Raw genomic sequence first — 26630 nt, 5'->3', positions numbered from 1 at the left:
TGCCGTTGCACGGTGCGGTAGCGTTCACGCCGCTCACACACTGCACCACTGAACTGAGGCTGCCAAGAAACCGATCATCGTCGATGAATGCCCACAAAATCATATTTTTTTTTATTGCGGCGAGGGGAAAAAAAGGGCTCACGTTACGAAACATTTGTGTTGGTGCCAACGTTGAGTAAATGTGCAGACGCTGCGGCAGTTTCACTTGGCATGGACCATAGTAGGCTTGCAATTCATGCACGTCGGCTATGATGCTGCTGAGTGTCATCATCACATCCTCGGTTATTTAAAGATTGATCTTCCTGTGTGTGTGTGTGTGTGTGTGTGAGAGAGAGAGAGAGAGAGAGGGAGAGAGAGAGAGAGAGAGTGTGTGTGTGTGTGTGTGTGTGCAGTGTTCCTTTGCACAGGCCCGGTGGATGTTTATTGCTCGTTTTTTCACGCTCTCATTTCACTCTCTCCTCTCGGGCAGTGGTGCAGTACAAGACACTGGTGTAGGATATGTGAATTGGGTACATGTGCTCTCTCTCTCTCTCTCCCTTTCTTTCTCTCTGTCTTGCTCCCTCTCATACACATCCACACTGGAGCTGGTTATGCAATTCGTCATATTCTCCATCACACACACAATGGTCTTCGCTTGATGCATGACGGACGACATATGGGAGCCGCTCTGCTCTGAGCTCTGTCAGCCTCTTGGATGCTGCTCGGAGGGACAGTTAAAGAACAGGTGACAGTCAGGGCTGCGAACTGCACAACCCCCTCTGCTCGGTTCATTCATAAAGACCATCTCCACTCTGGGTGATGGCTCCTCTGGGCCGCCTGGTTTTCCCATTCACAGACACAGAGATGAGGCTTCGCTGCACGATTCAGACAGAATTCGGTGGAGTGGGTGAACTGGGAGACTGGCTGCGTGCCCAGCTCACCGCACGACTCCACTGTTTTGGTGTTTTGCATTTCTCTTGATTGGAAGAAAAGTTAGTGCCAACGTGAGAAGAGTGTACAGTATGTGAAGACAGCAGATGTTTCAGCACTGGACAGCTCCCTAACACAGATGTCTGTGTGACTACTGGAGCTGTTCAGTGCTGAAATGAATCAAAATGTCTATATAATAAAATGCATTAAGCATATGCGAGCGGATTCTGTGTGCGCAGACAGTTATTAACCACTCTGACACATTTGTTCTCACAATTCTTCTTCAGGTTTTATTCTCATCTTCCCATCCTCCATCCACCCTAACCTGCAGTGTTGGGGAAACCCCTGATGAGTGGGACCTGTATCCATGAGCCCCGTGCCCCTTCCCCCTCCCTGTCAGGCTTCAGCACCCCCATCTCAGAACCCCCCTATCGAAGACTCGATGGAGACACCCCTGCCTGCACCCCCGAAACGGACCTGACCCCCACACAGTGTGTCCTCCGTAACGTGCTGTCCATCGACACCGGTGGGCAAGTGCCGCCGGCAGGCAGCAGCCCCACTCCCAGCGATGGACCCGCGGCCCACTTTGACAACAGCGTTCTGAAACTTCATGAACATGAGGCCTGCCAGTGCGGCGGCGGGGCCGAGGCAGGCCACAGCCCAGAGGCTGGCGCTGTTCGGAGCCAGTCAGAGAACATTCGGCTGCAATCAGGAAGTGGAGGTTTTTTGGAGGGACTGTTTGGATGCCTAAAACCAGTCTGGACCATGATTGGAAAGGCCTACTCCACTGAACACAAACATTGTCAAGAAGGTATGTGAAGATAACAGTAAATCCTCCACCTCTACACTGTCCACTGCGTTTGGAAAAAGAAGTCAGACTGACTTAAACATGTCAGTCATTCGGTACATGAAATTACTGTGGTGCCTTAGTAACCATGGAGATGCACCACAAAAAACTAACAGTGGTGGAAGAAGTTAAAGCCCTGCATGTAACATCATTAGAAGTACAGATATGTTAGCAATTATTCTGCTGTCACAAATTTGTGACAGTTTTTTCTTTTAACTTTTCTCTAATTTTTTTCTTTTTTTTTGGAAATGTTGAATATTTTGGTTTCAGCATCAAACACTTATTCAAATGATATAACCTCAGCCATAGATATGTGCAATTGGTGGTTTAACATTCAACAAAGCCTTATCATTTATAGTTGTGTGAAGTCTTGTTCTGGAAAGTAAATTGGGCCAGAAGATGAATGTAGCAAAGTGAAATATGTAGCCTTGAAATTTAGTAGAGCACAAGTATAAAGTGACATAAAAAAAAAAAAAAAAGAAATACTGAAGCTCAGGCTCCTCAAACTGTTATTTTGCTAGAAAACCTACAACTTCTTTTGGTTGCTCCCCGACTGCCACCTTGTCTTACTGGCATCGTGACTGTGTTTTTAGCTCGTCCACAGCCATCAGCCGCTCTGAGCTTTCACAGCTGGTTAGGGGGAAGCATCATGTGCATCTGCCTGTGCTGCCTGTGCTGCTGCTGCTGCAGCTCTCAAGAGATCTCGACACTTCAGTGGACCTCATGAAGAATTGATCTGCCTGTCTTTTTTTTTTTTTTCTGCCGGGCTCGTCCGTCTTTAGTGTCTGAGCTCTCACAGTAATTTAACTAATGCCAGTGTGACAGATGACGGACAGATTGCGCTATAAGTGGATTGTTTTTTTTTTTTCTCCTTCAAATATTCTGTTATCTCTGGGTAGAAATGTAATGGTCTAGTGAATAAATTGTTAATATGCCATTCGTTTTAACATGACAGGCTTTTTGTGTTATGCAATTGTCAGTCCTGATGTGAAGCATGGGCTTACCATTTGCTCAACAAAGCAAATGTGCATATTGACGATGGGAGGCTTTGTAATGTGTGATGGATATAAATTAAGTAATTACTCAAGCACTTGTGTCAGTTCTGTGTAACTTTCAAGCTTACTCACTGGGTTTTTTTATTCTTGACTTGTTGGTCGGAGTATAGAGTCCTGGGAGGTCCCCTTTGAAGAGATCTCCGACCTGCAGTGGGTGGGCAGCGGGGCCCAGGGGGCCGTCTTCCTCGGCAAGTTCCACGGAGAGGACGTGGCTGTAAAGAAAGTCCGGGACATCAAGGAGACCGAGATTAAACACCTCCGCAAACTCAAGCACCCCAACATCATCACTTTCAAGTGAGGAAACTACTAACTACTAATATTCTGCTGGCTCACAGGTCAACATACAGTATCTGACTGTGCTTTACTTTTCTGTTTGACTGACTGCTTTGCTTCCTTGCAGGGGCGTTTGCACTCAGGCTCCTTGTTACTGTATCCTGATGGAATACTGTGCCCAAGGCCAGCTGTACGAGGTGCTTCGGGCAGGACGTAAAATCACCCCTTCCCTTCTGGTCGACTGGTCCATGGGCATTGCAGGCGGCATGAACTACCTACACCTCCACAAAATCATCCACCGAGACCTCAAGTCCCCCAAGTGAGACTCGGCGCAGCCAGCATAACGACAGCTTCATCCAACACAGGAGCTGAAATTTCATAACTGACAATTTGTTACGTCTGTGCAATCTCACCTCTGCAGCATGCTGATCACACACGATGACCTGGTGAAGATCTCTGACTTTGGCACTTCAAAGGAGCTCAGCGACAAGAGCACCAAGATGTCATTTGCCGGCACTGTCGCCTGGATGGCTCCTGAAGTAATACGGAACGAGCCGGTGTCAGAAAAGGTGGACATCTGGTAAGTCTGATAAACATTCACATCCCATTTTTTTTTAGCTCACAAATAGTCTTTCACTATTGGAGTTAATTGTTTCTGACTTCCGGCACAAATAAAACTGGACTTATCTTGAAGGTCCTTCGGAGTGGTGCTGTGGGAGATGCTAACCGGAGAGATCCCTTATAAAGATGTTGACTCATCTGCCATCATCTGGGGCGTGGGAAACAACAGCCTTCAGCTGCCCATACCTGAGAGCTGCCCAGACGGCTTCAAGATCCTCCTCAGACAGTGCTGGTGAGCAGCGCCTGGAAATGGACAGGTTACAGTGTGGACAGGAAAAATAATGAGCACAGAAGGGACAGCAGGACAAATGGGCAGATGAGAGTAGCAGAAGCAAGGGTTGGCATTTGTTGCATGGAGAAGCGTCTGCAGTTTAAGGACATTATTGATTTTACTGTGCGCTGTAAATGTACACAGCTGTGTTTCCCTTCTTGGATTTGCAGGAATTGTAAGCCCAGAAATAGGCCTTCTTTTCGCCAGATTCTTCTTCATCTGGATATAGCGTCAGCTGATGTGCTGTCCACTCCACAAGAGACGTACTTCAAGTCTCAGGTACGGCTGCTGCTCTTCGTCCCTGCAGTAAACTTAAACATAGCAGATATTTAAACATATGTACACAGACACATAAATCCATGCGGCTACACAAGTAATCAGACATTAAATGGCTCACCAAAGAGATTTGGTCTGCTCTGGCCAGACGGAGGTGGTTAACAGAAATGTGCTCTCATCAGGCTGAATGGCGAGAAGAGGTGAAACAGCACTTTGAGAAGATTAAATCTGAGGGCACTTGTCTCCACCGGCTCGATGAGGAACTGATCAACCGGCGCAGAGAAGAGCTCAGGTTTGTTTCTTTGCTGCTTGCTTGTCTCATTTTAACCAAAGGCATTTTAATAGACCAGATAAATAGCATCAAGCGGATACTGGTAATTCGAGTTTGTTAGCTTACATGTATGAACCCACTTTCCCTCTGTCCCATTTCTCGCTGCCACTCTTTTGTCCTCCCCTCTGGACGAAATAAGTGCCTTGAGTGCCCGTCTATTGTACAGGATTTGGGTTCTCTCAAGCGGACGCACAATGACACGAGCAGCTTCTTTTCTCCTCAGGCACGCTTTGGACATCCGCGAGCACTACGAGAGGAAACTGGAGAGGGCTAACAACCTTTACATGGAGCTCAGTGCTGTCATGCTGCAGCTGGAGCTCAAGGAAAAAGAGCTGCAGAGGTACAAATGAGCACAGGGTACATGTTTGAAAAGTGCTGACACAATTAATGAGACACGGCGCATTTACATTTTTTGTGTGACTTCTCTCCAGGAGAGAGCAGTCTTTGGATAAGAAGTACCCAGGGTTGTTCAAGCACCATAGCTCCAGGCAGAGCAGCTCCTCCAACTCCATGGACAAGCTCATTAAGAAAAGAAACGTCCCACAGAAGCTGCCCTCGGGAAAGAGGTGTGAGATCTCATTTCAGTGGGTATTTGATAAAAGATTGATGCTGAAATCATGACATTAATATTAATCAGGCTGGTGAATTGTAGTGTTGACTAATCCTCCCCTCCCTTTTAGGCCGGACATCCTGAAGTCTGAGGTAATCATTCCCAAAATGGATTCCTCTGTAATGCAAGTGACTATCCCAGCCTGCCCCAATAGAAGTTCCACTTCTCCCAGTCGGTCTCGGAGGGTAAAGACCCGCCATCGCAAGCCTGGCAAGGGCAGCAGTGGAGACCTGGCTGGACTTAAGGCGAATCAGTCCTCCCCTAACAGGGACTCTAATGTCCAGGTTAACAGTTCTGCCACTAACACCTCCAAGCAGCTCCTGGAGCCCTCTGCAGCCCTGAGGGGCCTCAGTCACGAGCAGCAGCAGAGGCAGCTATCCTCCTCCAGCCCGGACCTCATCTGCACCACACTGGAGGCAGAGGGCCAGGGGAAAGGGGAGCCCCCTGTCGGCGGCCTGGAGAGGGGAGGGAGCCTCAGTGCTTCGGCCGGTTTAGGGGGGCCAGAAGGAGGGGCGGGCGGTCTGGATGACCTCACAGAAACTCCTCCGCGCAGTGACACTCCCAGTGAGGATGCTGCGTCGTTCCCGTTCTCCAGCAGCCCGGACTCACCGTGTGGGAGGGGGGCGGCAGCGGGACGGGGATCCCTGGGGTCTCCGCGCCTCCCTCACGACGGAGACGACAAAGAGGAGGGAGCTGGTGCCGTGAGGTTGCCCCGGGGGGCATCGGGGGGAATTGGGAGTCAGCACCTCACACCTTCAGCCATTCTGTACAGGGCAGCTATCACACGCAAACAGGTACGGCGCTGGATGTCTGTTCATATCTCTCTCCATCCCTGTGGCGGTACTTTGATCATCACTTTGTGCATCTTCCCTGTTTCTGACTACAGAGGCGTGGAGTGTCATCAGAAGAGGAGGAGGGTGAAGTTGACAGTGAGGTTGAGTTACCACGGAGACGGTGAGTAACTTGCTGTCCTTCGTCACTAGAAAATTCCCTCAAGCCGTCTTCCTCTCTGACAAGTTGCTGATTTATGCAGAGAACTGAGATTCACTTCAAATTTGTGTCATTCTTTCACATCGTCAAATCCGGTCTTTCTCCTCTTCTCAATCTCTCCAGGCGTCCGACGAGCATTACCAAGTGCCAGTCGGTGTCCACCTTCAGTTCAGAGAACCTGTCGGTGTCAGACGGCGAGGAGGGCCACACCACTGACCACTCTCACAGCGGCACCCCTGACGTGGTCAGCACCAACACCGACGACAGGTTGGACGACCGCAGTGACGACCTCCTCTCTCAGGGGTCCGAGATCCCGGCGGACAACACCGATCCTGCGCAGGCCTCCGATGGCCTGTCGGAGAGAGACGGGGCGCTGGGGCAGGCCAAAGCTCAGCTGGACTCCGGGCAGAATCCGAATGAGGTAAAGAAGCTCCGCAGAGGATCACAGATGTAACAGATTGTACAATTTTAAGGTATTCATCCATTTAATTTAATTTTAATTTAGTCTTATACATTCCACTTGGAGATATTTTACTACTTGAGTTCACTAATAACTAGCTACTACATATTCAGCATTAAAACCATGTAATAAACAAAAATACAGTGCGTGGTTAGAGATTAAAGGAGTGGTTCCTGACCTTTTTAGCATTTGATCTCTTGCGCTTTGTTCACACGATCAGTGAAAAAACAGTTACTTTCAGTGAGACCTGGTGATGTAAAGCTACAAACAGACCCTTGTCGCTATGCAACAAAGAAATTGTGCAGTCCTCAATAATGTCGAAGCGTTTTTTTAAAGAGATCACCACATAACAATGTCATCAAGCAATTTAGAAACACTTAAATGACAACTTGGTTTTGTATTTCTGTCAAGTGTGGTGCAGAGTTATTATATTGGAGTACAGAAATACACAGTTATCTATCATAAGTGAAATGTCTAAAGGATTAAAACTTGATAAATAAATTTCATGACCCTACATATCTATCTGGTGACCTTTCAGAGGAGGTCTGACCCAGGTTGGAAACCAGTGGAGAGAAATTATAAGACTGTATCTAATACAGAGAAATAATCTTGACCTGCAGCAGCAGTAAAAACCTTCTCAGAGGAACATTTTTACTTTAATACTTGGTAATAAGGTACATTTTATTTGATATTCATAATTAAATACCTCCTTAAATACCTCCCTAAATAATTAAATAGTGTGCCAAAACACCTTCTGTCTTACATAGGTCGTGCATGACACCTCTTTCCCACTCACTCTTCAGAGTCGGGCCTTGTGCGACGACTCTGACTGCGACAGCGCTGAGCTGGATCAGTCAGGTAGCGGAGAGCCGAGCCGTCCCCCCAGCGCCGGAGCGTGGGTGCCGCCATCTCAACCCTACCAGGGGTCTCCACAGCTGCCCCATTCAGGACCTCCGTAGGTGTCTGGACACGAGCGAAGAAGACCTCCAGCTGCCCTACAGTGAACAACCATCACAGGCGTCCACCAATCTGTCAGTGCAGTACATTACTGTTGTCATGAGGGACCGCACCTACAACACCACTCAGACTATGACAAGTGGACTTATGGTGTCTCATACGTTTGTTGGCCGGCAAACCTGCATCAGATGACATAGGACATTTGTCATAACCTGACATCAGATATTTTGGCAGCTTGTGACATCAGATAAGTGTCATTTAGTTTCAGTAGGGTTTGTTTTAGGCAAAACTGTTGCCGCGGTAACCATAGCCACCGCTACAGTTCAGCAAAAAAGAAAAACCTTCCACAGACGCGCACGCACGCACAAGAAGATACGACACTCTTAGTCCTTTAAACACTCTAACCCTCACTCTGGGAGCATCCGCCATGATACTCCACACTTAATGCATCAGATACTAATGAATAATAATGTAAATATCCATTACGTACCACATGAGAAATATCTAACTTTATTTTATTTGTAAGATAAAATGTAAGACTAAACGGTATGCAGCCCTGTGAACAAATGCATGACTACATGTTTATAATTTATGGTTCGAATGTGTCCGTTTTATATTTTGTGAAAGTTTACACTTTTTTAAATCCTAAGAAGTATTACTTAAGTTATTTTTTTGTTTGTTTTGTTAATAAATGTCAGCACTCAAGAGAAAAAAAAAAATCTAAATGGAATGAAAATCTCACCAAGACATTGATCATGATGCATAATTAGGGTTCTCAGTAGGTAATATATTATTTTTTTTAACCCTCCTACTACTGAGTTTTGAATACACAAATGGCACGCTTGAGGTTTTTCACTGAGTTTATCAGATTTGTGACGGGATAGGAGGCCTTTAGGTTCACCCAAAGTGCTCTTTTGCCGTTGACCAGTTTATTAGGTACACAAAGTTTAGACTAATGCACAGACTAATTCCTGAAGTAAATCCTATTTTAGACTGTCAAGTTTTTGTTGAAAGGGTTCTGGGGAGGTGTTGATTCAGCTATGTGGTCATGTTGGATGATGTAGCTATTTTATGGTGTTGCAACGCTGCACCTCATTATAAAGAGAGGTGTATAAAATGACAGGAACACCTGTGTGCGCCATGACCACAAACCAATTCTTCCAAAGTGACCAAACATGTCTATGAAATGATAATAGTCATAGCATTACTGTATTTGACTGCATTAGTTTTAGCTACGTACACCTATAAACTGACAACCCACCGTTAACTGGTATTTATCCTAGCTTCCTGAAACGTTCCTTTGACATGCACTGGCATTGCTAAACAAGCTATCGTCTTCTGCTTTGACAATTTTTTTTGCAGCCAAGTGCAGAAGAAGTCCACACATTTAGCGTCACACTGTTGCGCCTCGGACAGTGTCTTATTCATGATGGAAACTGTAAAAGCAGGGGAATGTTTTATCTTTTTTTTCAGTCCACGCTTGGTTTTGAGTTCATTTATAAAATATATAGTTTCAGCAGTGGCAAAAAAATGTATATGTAACACAACAAAAGTATGTCATTTATTTATTTGGTGTAACCATGTGGTTAGCACAGGGATAACCACATCGGAATAAAACGTGAACCCAAGTCGTAGCTTTTCCCATTCTACTCAGAGCAAGTGAATGCAGCACTAAATCACAAAAGCAGCATAGTAGTAGTTCCCTCCAATAAGTATACACTGGTGCATTAACCAAAAGGCCTCCTGTAGTTTCACGATGTTGGCAGGCTCGATTAAAAACCTCATCTGTTCCTTTTACCCTTTAAGATTACTGCAGAAGTAGCCAGATAAGGAATAGAGCACTTCTCTGTGGTGGTTACCAGTAGAACACTAAGTATCCTTTGGGTTTGAATAGAGATGTTTTGTTTTTATACAGCATTGCACATTGTACCTGTAACATAGGAATTATATCGAAAGCAAAATATTATGAGCAACAATAAATAATGTATTGGTTAAGAAAAGACTGACGTTTGTTTGAACCGAAGGGCTGAGTCACAGCTACAGTTTCTGCATCTCACAACTGGGCTAAATGAGACTTAAGTGCGTAAGATTTTATTTGAGGTATTTGCAACTTCCACGTCATTAGCATTTATTTCTGGATAAGACGTTATCGGATTATTAATAGAAATTAATAACAGGCCAAACAAGTAAACCAAACACTGTTTAAGCATTTCACATCTTTTATTTCTGCATTTCATTTCTTCAACAATTTAATTGCACCCAGATCTACAATAGTTTGAAAACGTGCACAAAAACGTGAGTTTCTTCATCCTGCAAAGAATAATAAAAAATAAAATCTGACCCAGGCAAAAAAGGATAGCAGGAAACTAGTGTTAATTCTATAATTCTCCTTCTAGTTAATCATAATTTAATACCTCAGCATAATATACTTATAAAGACCAATATGTCTTGTAGTTTTGCCCCTTGCAGCATTCCCCCAGCCCTGCAGTTAAAAAAAATATTTTCTCTATTTAAAACAAACATTTCAGTGTTATTATCATCATCATCATTTTTATCGTCATCTATGGTCTTAGTAATTTCAGAGAAAAGAAAATACTTTCCTCTCGTTCAGGCCCACTCCTTGAGACCGAGGCCCACCCACCCTTATCAGAATCCAATACACAACAATGCTCAAAAGTCCTGATCGAGAAATAAAACGGATGGAAACACAGGAATGACACAAAACAATTACTCGGCAAATTAGAGGTGAGACATTATGTAGCTTAAAATTCTCCATAAAGACCCGCACTAGACCTGGGATGAATCACCTACTAAGGTTTTTCCTGCATACGTCTTCGGCTGGAAATCATTTACACCCTCTGAAACCCGTTAAACCCCACACATCCTCATTTAGGAAGTACAGCTTCAAATAGAAGATGGCAAACATCAATGAACTCTACTCGTACAAGGAGCTGTGTATTAAATAAAAATAAATAGATATTTAAAAGGAAGGGAAAGAACAGTCCGTCTATAATGTTATTGTGTGTCTTTTTTTCTTCATTTTTACATTTTCTAAGAAAAATCTGACATAAGAAAAAAACATTATTTATGCCTTTTCAGATTTTTCTAAAACTTTTTACCTACAGTATATCAAGAAGATCATACAGATATACAGCAAAAATAAAAGGAAAAAAATACAACGAAAAGAAGTCTTTAAAAACTATATGCAAAGGGAATTTAAAAACATAATAAATAAATAAAATACCAATATCATGATGATGGTGTAATTACAACTGAGTAGGTGTCTAACCAAAGCAGAGGAGAAAACAGTGAGTTTATAGTACTTGGTTTTTGCATTAAGTTCAATAAGGGTCCTCTTGGTAAAAAGTAGGGGGAGGGGTTACATTAGGTGCTGATGAAGATCCTCCATGTCAGTTGGCTGCGAGTCCAGTAGCTTCAGAAGACAGCCTGGGCAGGAAACAGATATGCGTCATTAACATAAAGAAAAAATGTATATAAAATCATAGGTCACAGGGATTGTTTCAGTTTTAGTGAATTAAGTTCAATTATTATTGTTTTTACTGAGTGGTACAAGTTCAATGTAAGTTCTGACTATTACAAACAGCTTTCTGCAATGAACAAGAACAACAGTATGTCGCCTTCATTTTCCAGTCAAAACTGCAACGGCCAATTCTCTGATAATAACTATAGTACAAGACATCCCAATCCAATCCATCAAACGTTATTTGTACAGTACCTTTCATGCAGGTAAAATGTTGAACATGATTAAGTAAATAACAGCTGATCATACTGTAGCCATTGCTAAAACCTACCTCATTGTCCAAACAGGACTTTGCACTATAGTCAGATAAACGCAACAGCTGGAACAGACAGGAGTCAGCATTACTCTGCATGAGAGAGCTGACTGTCCAGTGCTAATTAAGTTTTGATCAAATAATTTAGTTTTAAGGAAGAGGTGCCCCTTGTCACTCCTCTTATTATTTAATTATGCTCCTCTTTGCTTCTGAGGTCTTTGACAACAGCTAACTGCTCAGGTGGATCCGTGATAAGAGTTAATTTAGTGCACACTGACTCATGGATGTGTTGCGCTAGTGTGCAGATTCTCCCTTACCGGGCATTGATCAGGTACTCAGCCAGGCTGATACTGGCATGGGAGCCAGTGATGGTGACCTGTCTGTCAGTCGAGCCCTCCACAGGGTTGGCAATCTTGATCTGAGCCCCTGACATCTGACGGATCTCATTGATCTTTGCGCCCTGACGGCCGATGATGCAGCCAATGAGCTGGGTGATAGGAAGAAGAAAAATGCCCGTCAATATCTTCAATGCCACAATAAAAAGAGATGCAAGGTTGTAATAAAAAAATAAAAATTAAAAAAAGCTTTACTGCCAAGAACAGACAGCAAACGAGCGAAACAGATGAGTGTGACTTACATCGTTTGGAATGGTCAGCTCATGAGAGCCAGTTTGTGCAGAGGCATCCATCCCAGCTGAAGCAACACAAAGAAACCGCATGAGAGTGCTGACTTGGTGGATTATTACAAATATACAGCAATCGCATTCCCTCTTTCAACATGTACACCTACCCTGGAAGCCCTGGTTGCTATGTGCAATGGGGAAGGGGCTCTGCTGCATGGCCAGCTGGTGAAGTTTGGTGAGCTGTTGAGACAACGGCAGAAAGAACAAACACACACACACAGACAGAAAATAATTAGGAAACACTGAAAACATTCCTCAAGGCTGAAATATTTTTTCCCGTTTGTACGTGGTTGTAGTGATAATGTGCGGAAATCATGAAATGGAACATGGGATCCATGGTTCTTCTAAAATACGTTTTCGTTAGAATTTCAATCTACAATTGCTGAAGTTGTTAAATGAATGTGTGTATCAAGCAGTGGTGGCTGGATGAAATAAGAAGGTGGCATGGCTTCCCAGGACCGAAGTTACAAATATATTGGATCACTTACAGAGGGCCCTTCACTTACATCAGGCTGTGGAATGGCGTGCTGCCCTTGGACAGCGTATGCCTGCAAGGAGAGAACAGCACTTAGGAGGGTGTGGCAATGTGACACGAAGTGTACTCCAATAACCATCAGCCCCGTGCCCTTGATTTGTTACGAGACCAAAGGCATAATACACACAACCCCAGCCACCACAACGATAGACTGCATTTCAAAAGTATTTTCTCTGAAACAAATGTTTTCGTTATTTACCTGACCACCTGCAAAGATGACAGGAGAGCCTGAGGGTTTGGGTCTGTACGGGATGGTCACTCCTTTTGGTGGAGACTAAAAACAGAAATATCCACATTTGTCTTTAAGCAAACAAAAACACCAAAAGAGGGCGCACAAATGACCACAAAATTATACTGAACAACGTCTGTACCTCAAGCATGACGACACAGATCTGCTTGACACACTCAATAATGGACTGTGGGGTCCCTGCAACAGTAATGGCACGCTCTGTTGAGTTGGGCAACATGTCCCCTGCTACTTGTACCTGAGCTCCTGCCGACTGTGGAGACACACAACGAGGACTTTTAGGACACATCAGCGATAAGATGCAGATCCAGAAGTTTACAAGAAGAGACGTATGAAGACGAACCTCTCTGATTTCTTTGATCTTACAGCCACCCTTGCCAATGAGCGAGCCGCACTGGCTGGCAGGCACAACGAGGCGCATGGTGACTGGCGGTTTGCTGGTGGCCGTGCTGTTAGTCATTGAGGTGCTGATGTCCTGCAGGGAAGGAGACACCACGAGAGGATTTCAAAATCTGTGTCACCGTTTTTTGCTACGCCGTGTTTTGTTTATTGAAGGTGCAGACAGCAGCACTAACCTCCTCCAGCTTCTCAATGATCATGGAGAAGGCCTTAAAGATGGAGGTGGTGGGTCCTGCGAGGGTGATGATCCTCTCCGGACAGTTCCCCTCTGAGATGTTGATGCGAGCACCACTCTGCACGGAAAGAGGAACAAAGACGGAAACGCCAAATCAGTCGAGGCGTTATCATATGACGCATGAGTCAATGCTAATGGAGCCTTCTCGTTTGCGATCATGTTGCAAAAAAAAAACCCCCAACTTACCTCTTCTCTCATCTTCTTAACCGACTCGCCTTTCTGTAGGGGGAAAAGAAACATGAATATGCTTACAATGCACAAAAAGGCATGAGATGCAGATTGTGTCACAGTGGGAAGTAAAAACAACTTACCTTGCCAATGATGCTTCCAACCTCCTAAAGGAGACAAAAAAAACACACGTTTAAAATAAGCCTGTTTGCTTTCATTCACAGGCAATAGCTGCTGACTAATGTGATTGGAGTGGAGTCACACTCACCTTCCCATGCATGAGTAGCCTGATGGTTAAAGTGACATTAAGTCCTCCTTCAACCAGACTGGAGTCCATTGCTGCAGATGAATCAACACTTTACTCAACAAAGCGAGTCTTTGGTCACTGGCTGAATGTCTGCAACAGAGCGGAAAACGTGGCGGTCAGAGACAGATGTAGTAACTGGAAACTGTGAGGACATCTCACAAGAACTGGGCTTGTTTACTACAAAGCTGCTGTCGGTGCAGATCAATGAAGTGATGCAGGCAGTTAATATCTCGCGGGCCTGTGCTCGCCCTGTGCTTCAACAACGTTAGCGAGCCACTTCGAAAGAAAGAGACGTTTCAGCTCAGTAATTCACATTAGACTGGCCCGGGTCCACTCATTCACGTTAACACAATGACCCACTGTCTCCGCGCGGCCGCGTCTATTTCCTGGGCAATGCACGGCTGTGGCGACACAGCGTGTCGCTTTATTTTTTTAATGACCTAAATGCAAGCTACCTGACTCAACTCTTTATATTAGAATAACTCTCTGTCGCGTTGTGTTGTCGTAAGAGCAGCAAGAGCCACACAGGACAGCGTTAACATCACAAATCCTATTTTGTAAAGAGCATCACAGCTAGTCACGCAAGCAAGATTTGAAGGCTAAATTAGCCCCGAAACATTTCTACTGCAACTTCCTTTAAATCAAAACAAATGGCTTCGGAGGATAACTTAACTGCTGGAATAATTAACCACAACGTCTATAAAATTCACTTTAAATGCAGCAGCTAGAAACTAACACCTCGTCGACTATCGAGTTAAACACAGTTCGGTAATTTTCCATGCAGCGCGCTAGCATTAGCATCGTCCCATCCAGGAAATAGCCTGGTCCCGCGGCCTACGGAGCACACTGAGTTATCCCTGCCCTTCACTCCGACAGGAAAAACATTGTTAAAAATAAAACCGTGCTACTAGCAGCCTTACCCGAACCGTCCCTTGAAGTGTGTTCAGGGGGTGGGTAGGGTGGCAAGGGTGGAAGGGGAGAGGTTCGGGAGGGAGTTTTGAAAGGATCCGGGGAAGAGGGAAGAGACGCCGCTGTTCGATCGGACTCCACTCTTCTCTTCTGCTAAGCACAAAAGACACAACGCATTCAACTTTGACCCCTGAGTGCCCCGCCCCCTCGGCCGGGTCAGCCACGCCCACCAGCGGGCACCGCCCCTCCCCCCACAGATGTTCAATTCCAAAAACTGTGATCAATAAATCTAAATGGACTGCTTTTGTGGCTTTAATGTTGAACGCAAACAGCTCAAATAGAGACGTAAAATACTACAAACAGAAAGAATATTTAAATTAGCCAAGGAATTATTGGGAATTATTTAAATTTTTTGTAAACTTATTGGTATCTTTTGGTTTTGACAATGAAATTACATCTTGTAGATTGTGCTTCACAAGTAAAATGTTTCATAGAGGATATTTATACACATTTTGTTATTATTATTACTAATTTATTGAAATGATTCAACAATTCAAACAGATAATAAGAATTAAATAAATAGGTACATATACACACATAACACACAGAAAGACAAAAATTAATAAGCTGAATAAAATCTGTTTTAGACCCCCCTCGTAATTAAGGCTATCAGAATGAATAATAACTATGTTATATGCATATCTTTAAATGTGACTTCATCCTACTCTCAGTTACTAACGTCAAAAACTCCCAGACATGAAGAAGACTAAAAAATGCAGCCATTGTTCTGTTTAAATTGTTTTAAGCTGAAAAAAAAAAAAAGTTGATATAAATAAGTAAAAAGATAAAGACAGGAAAAATGGCAGAATGCAGCTGTTGTCCTCCTTTGATTGAGCTCATTTTGTTCCATGCAGATATCACTCATTACATTTTTATCATAAAAATACTGTAGCATTTATAATTTCCATCAGTGTGATGGTGCTGTAATAGGGCCCTAAATTTTGGGAACACTTTTTTCCATGCCTCTGATAACACCCCTCTGCGGTTCTCTGTGAATCCAACAGAGGGCACAATAACGCTGTAAAACTTAATGACAATAATCTGAATATAGCTGGTTATAGTTTTCATCTAAATCTGTCATAGCATTGCACAGATAATAATAATTCATTGCTGGATGAGTTGACTGAGGTGTCCTAACTATTCTGCCCTAAATTTACATTTAGCGAGCAAGTAACACTAATCTTAGCATAGTAAAGATAATGGAATTTCACCCAATTAGGAATATACACTGAGTATCCATGATCACGCTGTGAGCAAACTTGTCATAACCAGTGACTACCACTGATTATCTCATTATCATAACACTTGTCAGTGGTTGGGTTATATTAGGCAGAAAGAGAAACATTTTGTCCTTATAGTTTGTGTGTTAGAAGTAGGAGAAATTGACAAGTGGGAGAATTTTAATGACTTTGACAAGGGGCAAACTTCCAGCTCAAAGATGCTAGAAATGGCATATATACTACTTGCTTTGTGTTGTCTTTCATTGCCAATGTCTGGATTCCAGCACAGGCATGCTACAGGAGAAAGTACTTTCTCAGTGGTTCACCAGCTCTGCATAGGCTCACATATAATCCCAAACTCATGCTCCATCAGCTGGGCCTACAACATTGTGGCATCACTACAGGCCTCCCCCTCTGCAATCAGGCGAACAGAACAGACCTAATGGGTGTAAGATGTGGCCCCTTATTACTTTGTTTAGACTCAGCTAGCCTACTCCTGAAAATAACAGCACCATTGCAGTCAACAATTTCCCGACCACCTGGCAGCCCCTGGTCATAGATAACATCAAGGCAAACTGCCTTGATGTTATCTTCTGTGTCTAACCTACTTTTAACAACTTAATTCATGGGTTATAGACCTTAATTCAAATAAATGAAGAAACAAATTGCATGGGGGAAGGCATTCTTCCTGTTTCTTTAGTGAAATAAATTGTTGTATAAAGACCAAACAGTTCAGATGTTAGTGAATTCAAATTCAGCTCAATACTACAATACACACTTCAGAATAACCAGGCACAACATAAAGTCTATTAATGGAGCAATGAAACAAAGGAGCTAATCGCCATCTACTGTCTGTCCTCTGGAGCAACCTAAAGGTTAACTGGTTGTGGAGGACATTTCATTCATCTTCTGTAACAGCTTGTCCTGTGAAGGGTCGCAGGGGTGCTGGAGCCTATCCCAGCTTGGAGGACATTTCCTTTCCCCAAAATAGAGGTGATGGAGGAGGTTAGTTTTAATGCACAATAATAACTAATTGCCACCCTTCTCCAAATCTCCACGTTTTTTAGTTGTTATGCAGCTGCTGGATGAGGGAAAATATTTACAGGAAAACCACACACCTCAACACAAGAGGAACTCTGACATGTTTGAGGCAGGGTTCAACTCTGTAACTAACATTAGTGTCATGTGTTGAAATGGGCACCATCGCACTAGTCAGCGTGAGCAAGAAATGCTGTATTTTTGTGCAAACATCTGTCTGTGCTTCAGACATCCACAAACAGTTGAAGAATTGCTTTGCCAATGGAAAAAGGAACTGTATGACCTGAATCCCGTGGTGAGAGACCTGGGAAGGATCAACTAAAAACCCGCAGGTGGAAAGGTCAGTACCAAATACTGCTCACAATGGAAACTACCGTGAAGGTTGGTGAGAGTGCTACCTGGATCCAGCCACTGCAGACGAGTTTCTGAACCCAGAGAATACATATAACAGACTGGACATCAACTACAGTGAACCTACTCATTGCTGATGAGATGGAAATAGAGCCAGTGAAAACATGGCATCATTTTCGACAACTAGGGGGCCTCATTAGGGGATGTGTCCCCCCTCCCTCCAAAAGTGATGTTTGGACGGCAAGTTCAGACAGTGCACGATGTAAAGACAGAACTGTTCATGTCAGTGCAGGATGAGAAGGAAGGATGGGAGCAGGAACGGGGTAGAAGTTTCTACATCACACCTTTTTTGCAATAGTTTTTTCCACTGGTAATGCTGCTGTTTTCGACCCCTTGTCAGTGTTGAAGGCTGTTTTTCAGGACATGAAATTCATTAACTGCACAGCAGCAAAATCAATAGTCAAGACATGTTTCTCGTAGTCCCTCTGTGCTACATACATGACACAGAGCTACTTCTACTATACTACCACACAACTTTTACTATTCAAACTACTTCTGCAACAATATATTAACAGGAGATGTACAAGTGGAAACATCAACTGTATAATTAATTTACACTGTTACTGATTTAGTTATCCTGTAGAGGTGCATATAAGCAACAGACTCTAAGAATATGATGACTGAACATTGTTTTTAATATATATAACTGCGGAGGTGAACTGCAAGTAAGTATGAGACTGTGTGATGAAAATCAAAGCTATAAAAGAAACTTTAGATTCATGTTGGCTCTGTAGGTGAACGGCAGGGGTCCAGGAAAGGATCGGTGATCTTGATCAACTAACCAGTAAGTACATTGACAAGCACATTTAGTCCATAACAAAAATCAGTGTGGCAGATGCAGACCATGCTGAAGTGCAGGCCGTGGGAATTAACCCTCAAATGCCCAGAGCTTCCTGAGCACCACCCAAATATCCAACACATCTCTTTCGGACCACCTTAAAAGTTTCAGAACCCAGTGAACCACTAGGAGCGTCTCTCTGGCATAACTGCGTTTTAAGGTGGACTGACATCTAGCTCATCTTGCCGGCTACTCAGCCTGTGCGTGGCGCCTTTAAGGGACTACTCGACCAGCGCCAGTTATCGCGATATCACGTGGTGGAAACACCGCGACAGCACGACAGAGCTACAAATCGCTTGCCGATTGGTCTGAGGCTACTGTTGTAAGATGGCGCCCAGCGAAATATGAGTGGTGTAGAGAAAGAAAAAACTGCAGCCGACCATCTAACGAAAACCACCAAAAACAAAGATTAAAAGCAGCCACAGAAAACACTAGTAGCGCTCCGCATCGCTGCTCGTTGGAAGAGGAGCGCCGTTTCGAGGGCAGAGAAGCGCTTGTGTGCGGCTCAAACCTCGGCCCGGTTGAGAAAGAGAGGTAGCTAACGCGCCTGCTAACGCTAGCCTGCTAGCTTGAAGAGAAAACAGAAAAATGTAATCGGCGTAACGTTGCCGACGCAAGAGAGTCACACCATAACATTTGTTGTTTTCTGTCTGGGTGTCGTCTGCGGCGAAGCTAACGTTTTGTCATACGCGGACGTGTTTGCGTTAATTTGCGTTTCCAAAACACAACTCTGCACGGTGTTATTTGCAAACAACACGCGGCTAGTTAGCCGTGTACCTGGCTAACCTAGCTTGTTGTGCAATCGCCTGATAGATTAGCAGTTACTTGGATAATGTACCAAACACAGAATGGTAGCTCGGTCTTTGCTTGAAACGTGCATGTTTTCATTATGCAGTAGTTTCCATCGCAGCTTTGAATACGGCATCTGATTTGGAAAGTGACCGCGCTTTTGTCCCAGCTCGTTCACACTCAGCCAGAATTAACCCTTTCCTAATACCAGCAGTCTGCGTTGCTGCAGGACAGTGGTCTGCAGGACAGTTTGTAAACACTGGTGTCAGCATAGCGATTTCATCTTTAAATCTTCCCTCTGATTCAAATGCATTTAGTTATAAAGATCTCTGACAGGGCGACTGGGTTTTGATTCACGGTCAAACTGCATTGTTGTCTATATTGGTGATGTTATACATGCATGAGCTACTTCTTAATATATGTATATATAATAACAGTGCTTACCTAAAAATCATTTTCACAGGTTCACCTTTTTTAAGAGGACACTGTCTGCAATGAATAACTCCCTGGATGGCACAGGCTCCTATGAGGAGCTGATGAGGCAGAAAGCTAGGAGCATCCCTCAGCATCGCATGAAGGAGTTCCTGGAGTCCTTGGCCAACAAAGGTCCAGATGCCCTGCAGGAGTTCAGCCAGCAAAGCGGAGATGCCACGACCACTACCACCACTATGGTTTACCAACAAGAGGCTAACTGTATCTACACAGACAGCACCGAGGTGGCGGGGTCGTTGTTGGAACTGGCGTGCCCGGTAAATCAGCATACTGAAGGATTGTAAAGCTAAAAGATTTCTGTCCTTTAAATGAAGCTCTCTGAAAGTCGCTGTCTTCTGATTCAGGTGCAGGTGCAGGTTCAGCCACAGCAGCAGCAGATACAGGAGTCTACATCGCAGCAGCAATCTGTACAGAACACAGAGCAACAGATAGTGCAGGTCTGTACTAATCCTTTATCTTTTATGTTAGTGCATTAGTTCATCTTGTTCTTTAAATCCTAAATGTTGGGTCATAATGTGTGTTTTCAGGTGCAGATCCAGGGCCAGCAGCAGGCTCAGATGCTGGGGCAGGTTCTCCAAGTGCCCTCTGGATCCCACCAGCAGCTACAAGGTGTGACAACTGCACAACTGATTCAGCCTGGGGAACTGACAGAGGAGCAGCACCAACAGGTAAGTACACAAACAATAAGACAACAGCATGGCAGAATTGCTATTATGGCATCAGTTCACTTACAAGTTATCATCTTTCTCCTGTCTGTTTTAGCTGCAAGCCCAGTTGGTAGCAGCTGTTGCAGGAGGACAGCAGATCCAAATCCAGACAGTGGGAGCCCTCTCCCCCACCCAGCAGCAGGACGGTTCAGAGAGGAGAGTTATGGGAACCACAGTTGCCACATCCCAGGGAGCAGGTGTCCTCCAGCCAGCCAAAAAGCGTAAGGTGGACATGCCCATCACAGTCTCCTATGCCCTGCCTGGACAGCAGGTAGCCACGGTCCTGGCAATCCCCCAGGGACAAGGCCAGCAGCAAAGTTATGTGTCCCTGCGGCCAGACCTCCTTACTGTGGACAGTTCCCACCTTTACAGTGCTACAGGCACTATCACGAGTCCCACCGGGGAGACCTGGACCATCCCAGTGTATTCTGCACCTGCTGGATCTGGAGGCCGTGAGCAGGTCACGCATATTGCCATCCCCCAGGAGGCTTATGGAACAGTGCAGGTTGCAGGGGCAAACACTACAACAATGACCACAATGCCAACACAAGTTACTGTTGAAAATGACAAGCTGAAAATCCCTGCCAGTCAAAGTCAGACGGCACAAGCTGTTTCTAGCATTACAAGCTCTGGAGTAATGGGGGGTCAGGAAGAAGTGGTGCACACACTGTCTGCAAACACACTGTTCCCTGCCCAGCTGATGAACGGAAACATCCACATCCCAGTTGCTGTACAAGGCTACCCTAATGCTACACAATCTCTTATCTGGGACCCACAGCAGCAGGTGCTGCACACACACGGCCTGTCTGGGCAGGAGGTACAGCAGCTACAGGTAATAACATGGGTGTTCAGTTATGTTAGACTTGTATTGAAGAGGTGCTTTTCCAGATTGGCTGAGGTAACCGTGGTTATGTCTGTGCAGGGTCAAACTGTGGTAACTGAGGTAGATGGTCAAGGCCAGCAGCAGGTGCAGGTGCAGGAACTGCTGCTGCCTGCCACTCTGAAGCCAGAGGAGGGGTTTGACGTGTGGCGGCTTTGGGCTCAGCGGAAAAATGCAGAGTTGGACAAATCAGACAGAAATAAACTGGCCCCAATTGGCCGTAAGTACACATACACAATCCTGAAAGAGTGAAAACCATCTTTTATTATTGACTCATGTGTATTGACACTTCCTTTTCTTTGTTTTTAGCTGTCAGTCCAATCATTGGTGTTTTGTGTGTATGTTTTAGGACGCCAGGTACTGCGTTTCCAGGAGGATTTGGTGTCCTGTGCAGTTGCTGAGCTCTGCATGGGCCTTTCCCTAATGACAACAGAGGCCCGGGGGCTGGAAGGAGAGTCTTACGAGGCTGATGTTCTTTACTACGTGTTTCTGTGCATACAAAAAGTGAGTATAGCATGCACACACTCACACTCTCCATTGATTGTCCATTAAATCTGTTGATGCTCGTTTGTGATGCAGCAACACTAATAACATGAGTCTCCTTCCATTTCTTCCCGCAGTATCTGTTTGATAATGGTCGAGTGGACGACGTTTTCTCAGATCAGTACTACACTCGCTTCGCTCAAAGTCTGCACCAGATCCTGGAGCCTTGGAGACCATCTGTTCATCCACTAGGTGCGACAAAAGTTGTTAATCAGACCTAACGTTTCTGTGTTCCTTTAAAATAAACTTAATGGTTTAGACACAATCATTCTAGCTCAGATGCAGTAACATTGGTGTTTACACTAATGCTGGTACAAACGATAAATATTTCAGCTGATTAATGTATTGATTACTTTCCGACTTGCCACTTAAATCAAACGTTTCACTAAATAAAAAATGACTTTTTAACCTTTGTTCATACATTTTTTTTTTTTTTTTTTAAAGAAAGACATGTTTTTACATTAAACCATTTCAGACTTGATTCTTTTGTCTTATAATACTATTCATCGCAAAGACTAATGTAGTGCAGGAACAAAAATGTTCCGTACTATATTCTGCCTTTAATGAGTGTAGATGGTGTTGATTTCATTTCACTTATGTGTGCTGGTTAATTTTAAATGCAGCTGTGATATGCATCTTACACCCAATTAGAGCATCACATTAATGGAAGTCCTGTATCATTAGTTTTATAGGTCCATAACAAACTGCAAGCTGGTTGGAAAAGGCGTTGCCATACTAGCTATCAGCATCTGCTCTAGGGAGTCTTCCAAGCACTGAACACCAGCCAGCAAGCAGACAAAACTCACTGTAATAGTCCAAATACTGCTGCTGCTGTCTCGTTGTTTTGAGGTCAGAAAGCCAGTCGACCTTCCCCTTTGAGTTTTTTGCTCATGCACCCTTATGCTTGAGTAATGCTTCAGTTTCATGCAGTTTCATTTTTACAAAAAGTACATTCCAGTCCTCTGAATGTACACGAGCCTACAGTGTCAGCGGTATTATTTCCATATGTCTTCATAGTCTGCTCCTTTTGTCCCCTACCAGGTTATGTCATCCCAAGTCATGTGACGGAGGAGATGCTGTGGGAATGTAAACAGCTTGGAGCTCATTCTCCCTCAACACTGCTCACAACCCTAATGTTCTTCAATACCAAGTGAGTTGCCCAATGCTGGAAAAAAAAAATATTTAAATGATGTAATGGAGCCATTCAAATGTTTAATTAACATGAAAAACAATGTTGCTTGATATCATTTTGTTAATAAGAAGAAATCTTCATCTAATACTGTCCTATATGAGATCCTCCTTATGCTTGCCATCAGTGTGAATGCATTATTTATTTTTTTTATTTTACAGGTATTTTCACCTGAAAACAGTGGATCAGCATCTAAAAGTGGCCTTTTCCAAGGTGCTGAGACACACCAGGAAGAGTCCCAACAACCCCAAAGACAAGAGCACCAGCATCCGATACCTAAAGTCGACAGAGAGGTTCATAGGGCAGAAAGGTAAGTACATCCATGCATCTCGATTGTGCCGTGGTACCTGAGTAGAAATCAATCTTAAGGATAAACTATTGTATATATAATTAATATATTTTTATTTTTGGTTCAGTGACAGACGACATGTACTCAGAACAGCTGGAAGACCCAGAGAACCCGCTGCGATGCCCCATCAAACTCTATGATTTCTACCTCTTCAAATGGTAAATATAAAATATCGAGAAGGGTCAACAGTTCGTACATCCCTTTGAAACGCAACTTGATCAAAAATCTAACACTGGATCGTTAGTAATGTTACTCTGACCAAGGTTCGATATCAGTTCACTACAAGAGTCTTTAGTTTCTGTAGAGGCGTTGCCACCTTTAAATAAATCTCTGCATCTGTGTTATTGACATGGGGAGTGGAATACACGTTGCACTCACTTAAATGCGCGAGAACACTGTTGCTAGGCAACTGAGAACAACACGGATGATGGACAACTATTCCCTTAAGCTCCTCTCCAAAAAGGTGAATCATTTTTATCTGCATTTACTCATTAACAAGGATTAGAACTTCTTTGGCCTCCATCGTTTTTTTTTAATTACTGCCAGCGCCGATCGCTGCTGGTGAATATAGAGGAAAAATTACCCTGAGGAAAAAATGGAAATACAACAGAGCGGACTGTTTTGAGTAAACGGTCACGCTTAAATTATTCATTATGCTTCAGCACTGGCAGCAGCCGTAGCCAGAGGCATCATGTTTTCAGGTTGTCCATCCGTCCCATTCTTGAGAACAGGATGTATCGGGAACACCTTGAGGGATTTTTCTTGAGAATTGGCTCAAACGTTCATTGGGCCTCAAAGATGAACTGATTAGGTCAAAGGTCACTCACTTTTTGGCCATACCTCATAACTAATTACAGCAGATTTTCACAAAATAGTCTCATAGGAGTTTGCCCTTTTTACTCTTTCTGCATGACGACCATGACGGGGGACATCCTGTTCCTCTGGTATTCAGCCATAAACTCATTGGCTTTGCCGATTCTGAGTTTCTGGTGACTGATACTGCATCATGTGATGAAGCTCTGTATCAGTCCTAGTAATTTTCTTTTCCTGGTTGTTCAAGACATCTACTTAATGCCGAAACATTAATATGTGGTTTATGTTGAAAGTTTTTGGAGAAGCAATGATCCAACTTTGTGATCTTTTTTGCTATATGGTCTGAACATCTCTAAAACATTTTTGCTGCATTATTGTATTCGACTGCTGAGCAAATGAGTGCATGTTAGGATGAAGGGAGTAATGGTCACACTAATAAGACTACATTATCTCTTATCCTCATACAGCATTTGTCTAGCTTTGTGGTACTCAGAGCACTTTACAACGGTATTAAGGGATTGAAATTTCCATCTCCACTTCTTCCTCCAGTTCCACAAAAAGTGTTGGATAAAATTTAGATTTAGATGGCGCAGTACATAAAACTGTATGTAACTTTGATATCTAAATAATGTTTTAAGCGTTTTGTGAAAATATGTTCTCACTGTGTTCTGTGTTTCTGATTTCAGTCCGCAGAGTGCTAAAGGTCGCAACGACACCTTCTACCTGACCCCTGAGCCGGTGGTGGCTCCAAACAGCCCCATCTGGTACTCAACTCAGCCAATCCCAAAAGAACAGCTGGAGCAGATGCTCGCCCGCATCCTTGCCATTCGCGAAATCCAGGAAGCCATTAACATGTCAGAGAGCGTTCACTAGTTGGGACTGGAGGAGAAAGAAAAACGGACTAGACTCTTTGTCTTTTTCTTCACCCGGCCTTTGATTGCTCATTGCGAGTAGTTTTTCTATTCTCTCACACCCTCTTGTGGTCTTTATGGGTGGCATGTATATGTTTATATTCATCATGTGTCTGCATCTCTCACACACACGGACTGTACATACACATTAAACCAATACAGATGATGGTTTGTCTCACTGAGGCAATCAGATTTTATGTTTGTTTTGGCCAAAGGATGTAGTGTCTAATCTTTTTATTGGACCTGAACTCTAATTTAATTGTTATTTTACTGTTGGTTCTCTTCACCAGTGGTCTGGAATAATTGTTAATTTTCCTTCCTGTTTTAATCTGTAATATATTTCAGATATATTTTCTCTAGGGTTGGCCTGCGCTATGCTGCTTTTCTTAGACATCCCTCTTTGTTGCTCTGTTTTTTTTTCTTCCTTTGTCTGCCTTGGTCCCAGTGAATACCTCAGTGGTATTAAAGCTGCGTTAAGCAGCCAAACGTAGGCTAAAAGCTGATTTTCAAGTTGTTTGGGTTCCCCTTTCTTTGTCTTTCACTTTTGTCTGTCTGGAGCTCAGATCTCATGCGGACACTCTGAACTCTGACGATGACTTAGCTCATTAGCAGAAGCTACTGGGACTATCTCAGCAGCATCGAATCACATCAGGACTTACATTTGGTCTGGACTTGGTTGCAATACGCCGCCACCACTGGACCTGCAGCTACTTAGCACTTGCCACACTTTAGAAACGTGGCAGAGGGAGGATGCCGGCTGCTGGTGGATCCTCCTTTGTCTCCTCAGTACATCACCAACCCCAAAACTCACCTGACGAGGGATCTATTGTATTATACAGGTCTATTTCATGACGGACGAGAGACTCTTTGAAATGTGGGTTATCCCTTAATGTTCTATAATGTATAATACTCATAGCTCCTTCATGTACTGTAATGAGTTTCAGTCATCTAAGGAGAATGGCAGTGCCTGTGTGTTTTTGAAACATGACCTTTTTTGTACAGTCACTATACCATGTGTCTGCCTTTCTAGCAAGTCTCGTATCAATTCTGCACATGCATCCTTAAGTACTGATAGCCTGCATTGTGTGATATAAAATGATGCACAATGATTTTTCAAAAAAGAAATCTTAATAAAAGACATCTCACAATGGCGCTTTATCAGTAGTGGAGCTGTACACGGTAGAAAGATTTTGTTAGTCCCCTGAGGTGTTTTCACGTCATTTTCTCATGAGTCTTACAGTAATGAAGAGTAGAAGAACCTGTTGGACCTGGTTGGCAGGTTATTTCCTTAATTTGTCCTTCTGGTAAAGCTGCAAACTGCAGTGTGTGTATTTTCTTTACCGGCCTTTATCAGCATGTTGTCAGGCCAGTTTTCCACCTGCAGGGCTTGTCCTCATAGCATACACAGAATAATTTATTTCTGCAGTCTTTGTCCTTCCGTCTGAGGTATGATTTTGTTTTGTTCTTTTTTTGTTTTTTTTTACACCTGGTGTCTTTGCAGAAATACTTCTCAC

At 43.8% G+C, this 26630-nt stretch overlaps 3 protein-coding genes across 5 annotated transcripts; 2 read left to right on the top strand and 1 right to left on the bottom strand.

The window, feature by feature from the left end:
• Positions 1 to 1257: 1257 nt before the first annotated feature.
• Positions 1258 to 8211, top strand: map3k12 (mitogen-activated protein kinase kinase kinase 12; the record flags this gene model as incomplete). Its single annotated transcript, XM_084552621.1, has 13 exons — positions 1258 to 1720; positions 2922 to 3105; positions 3212 to 3403; positions 3506 to 3664; positions 3779 to 3937; positions 4147 to 4255; positions 4435 to 4544; positions 4807 to 4923; positions 5015 to 5149; positions 5264 to 5987; positions 6080 to 6147; positions 6307 to 6604; positions 7447 to 8211. The coding sequence occupies 13 exons, from the start codon at positions 1258 to 1260 to the stop codon at positions 7600 to 7602; spliced, it is 2874 nt and encodes a 957-aa protein (XP_084408747.1). The 3' UTR covers positions 7603 to 8211.
• A 1590-nt stretch (positions 8212 to 9801) lies between these two features.
• On the bottom strand, positions 9802 to 15024 carry LOC311494007 (poly(rC)-binding protein 2-like). Of its 2 annotated transcripts, none has more exons than XM_084552839.1 (13): positions 14888 to 15024; positions 13929 to 14057; positions 13804 to 13827; positions 13679 to 13711; positions 13434 to 13550; positions 13202 to 13333; positions 12983 to 13111; positions 12811 to 12885; positions 12565 to 12624; positions 12184 to 12256; positions 12032 to 12087; positions 11712 to 11881; positions 9802 to 11047 (listed from the first exon to the last, which is right to left on the bottom strand). In XM_084552839.1, the coding sequence occupies exons 2-13, from the start codon at positions 13995 to 13997 to the stop codon at positions 11011 to 11013; spliced, it is 975 nt and encodes a 324-aa protein (XP_084408965.1). In that variant the 5' UTR covers positions 13998 to 14057; positions 14888 to 15024; the 3' UTR covers positions 9802 to 11010. The 2 variants fall into 2 exon arrangements, with proteins under 2 accessions (XP_084408965.1, XP_084408966.1); XM_084552840.1 differs by having other exon boundaries at positions 12583 to 12624.
• A 3537-nt stretch (positions 15025 to 18561) lies between these two features.
• On the top strand, positions 18562 to 26585 carry LOC311494485 (transcriptional regulator QRICH1-like). Of its 2 annotated transcripts, XM_084553554.1 has the most exons (12): positions 18562 to 18977; positions 19696 to 19981; positions 20069 to 20161; positions 20252 to 20392; positions 20487 to 21263; positions 21354 to 21531; positions 21661 to 21815; positions 21932 to 22046; positions 22896 to 23004; positions 23205 to 23353; positions 23460 to 23550; positions 24892 to 26585. In XM_084553554.1, exons 2-12 carry the CDS (start codon positions 19727 to 19729, stop codon positions 25076 to 25078), a joined length of 2250 nt encoding a protein of 749 aa, XP_084409680.1. In that variant the 5' UTR covers positions 18562 to 18977; positions 19696 to 19726; the 3' UTR covers positions 25079 to 26585. The 2 variants fall into 2 exon arrangements, with proteins under 2 accessions (XP_084409680.1, XP_084409679.1); XM_084553553.1 differs by having other exon boundaries at positions 20487 to 21531.
• Positions 26586 to 26630: the final 45 nt, after the last annotated feature.

This window comes from Chelon labrosus (assembly GCF_963514085.1).
Source record: "Chelon labrosus genome assembly, chromosome: 10".
In the NCBI taxonomy this organism is placed as follows: Eukaryota; Metazoa; Chordata; class Actinopteri; order Mugiliformes; family Mugilidae; genus Chelon; species Chelon labrosus.
This window is presented reverse-complemented; position numbering and strand designations above follow the sequence as displayed.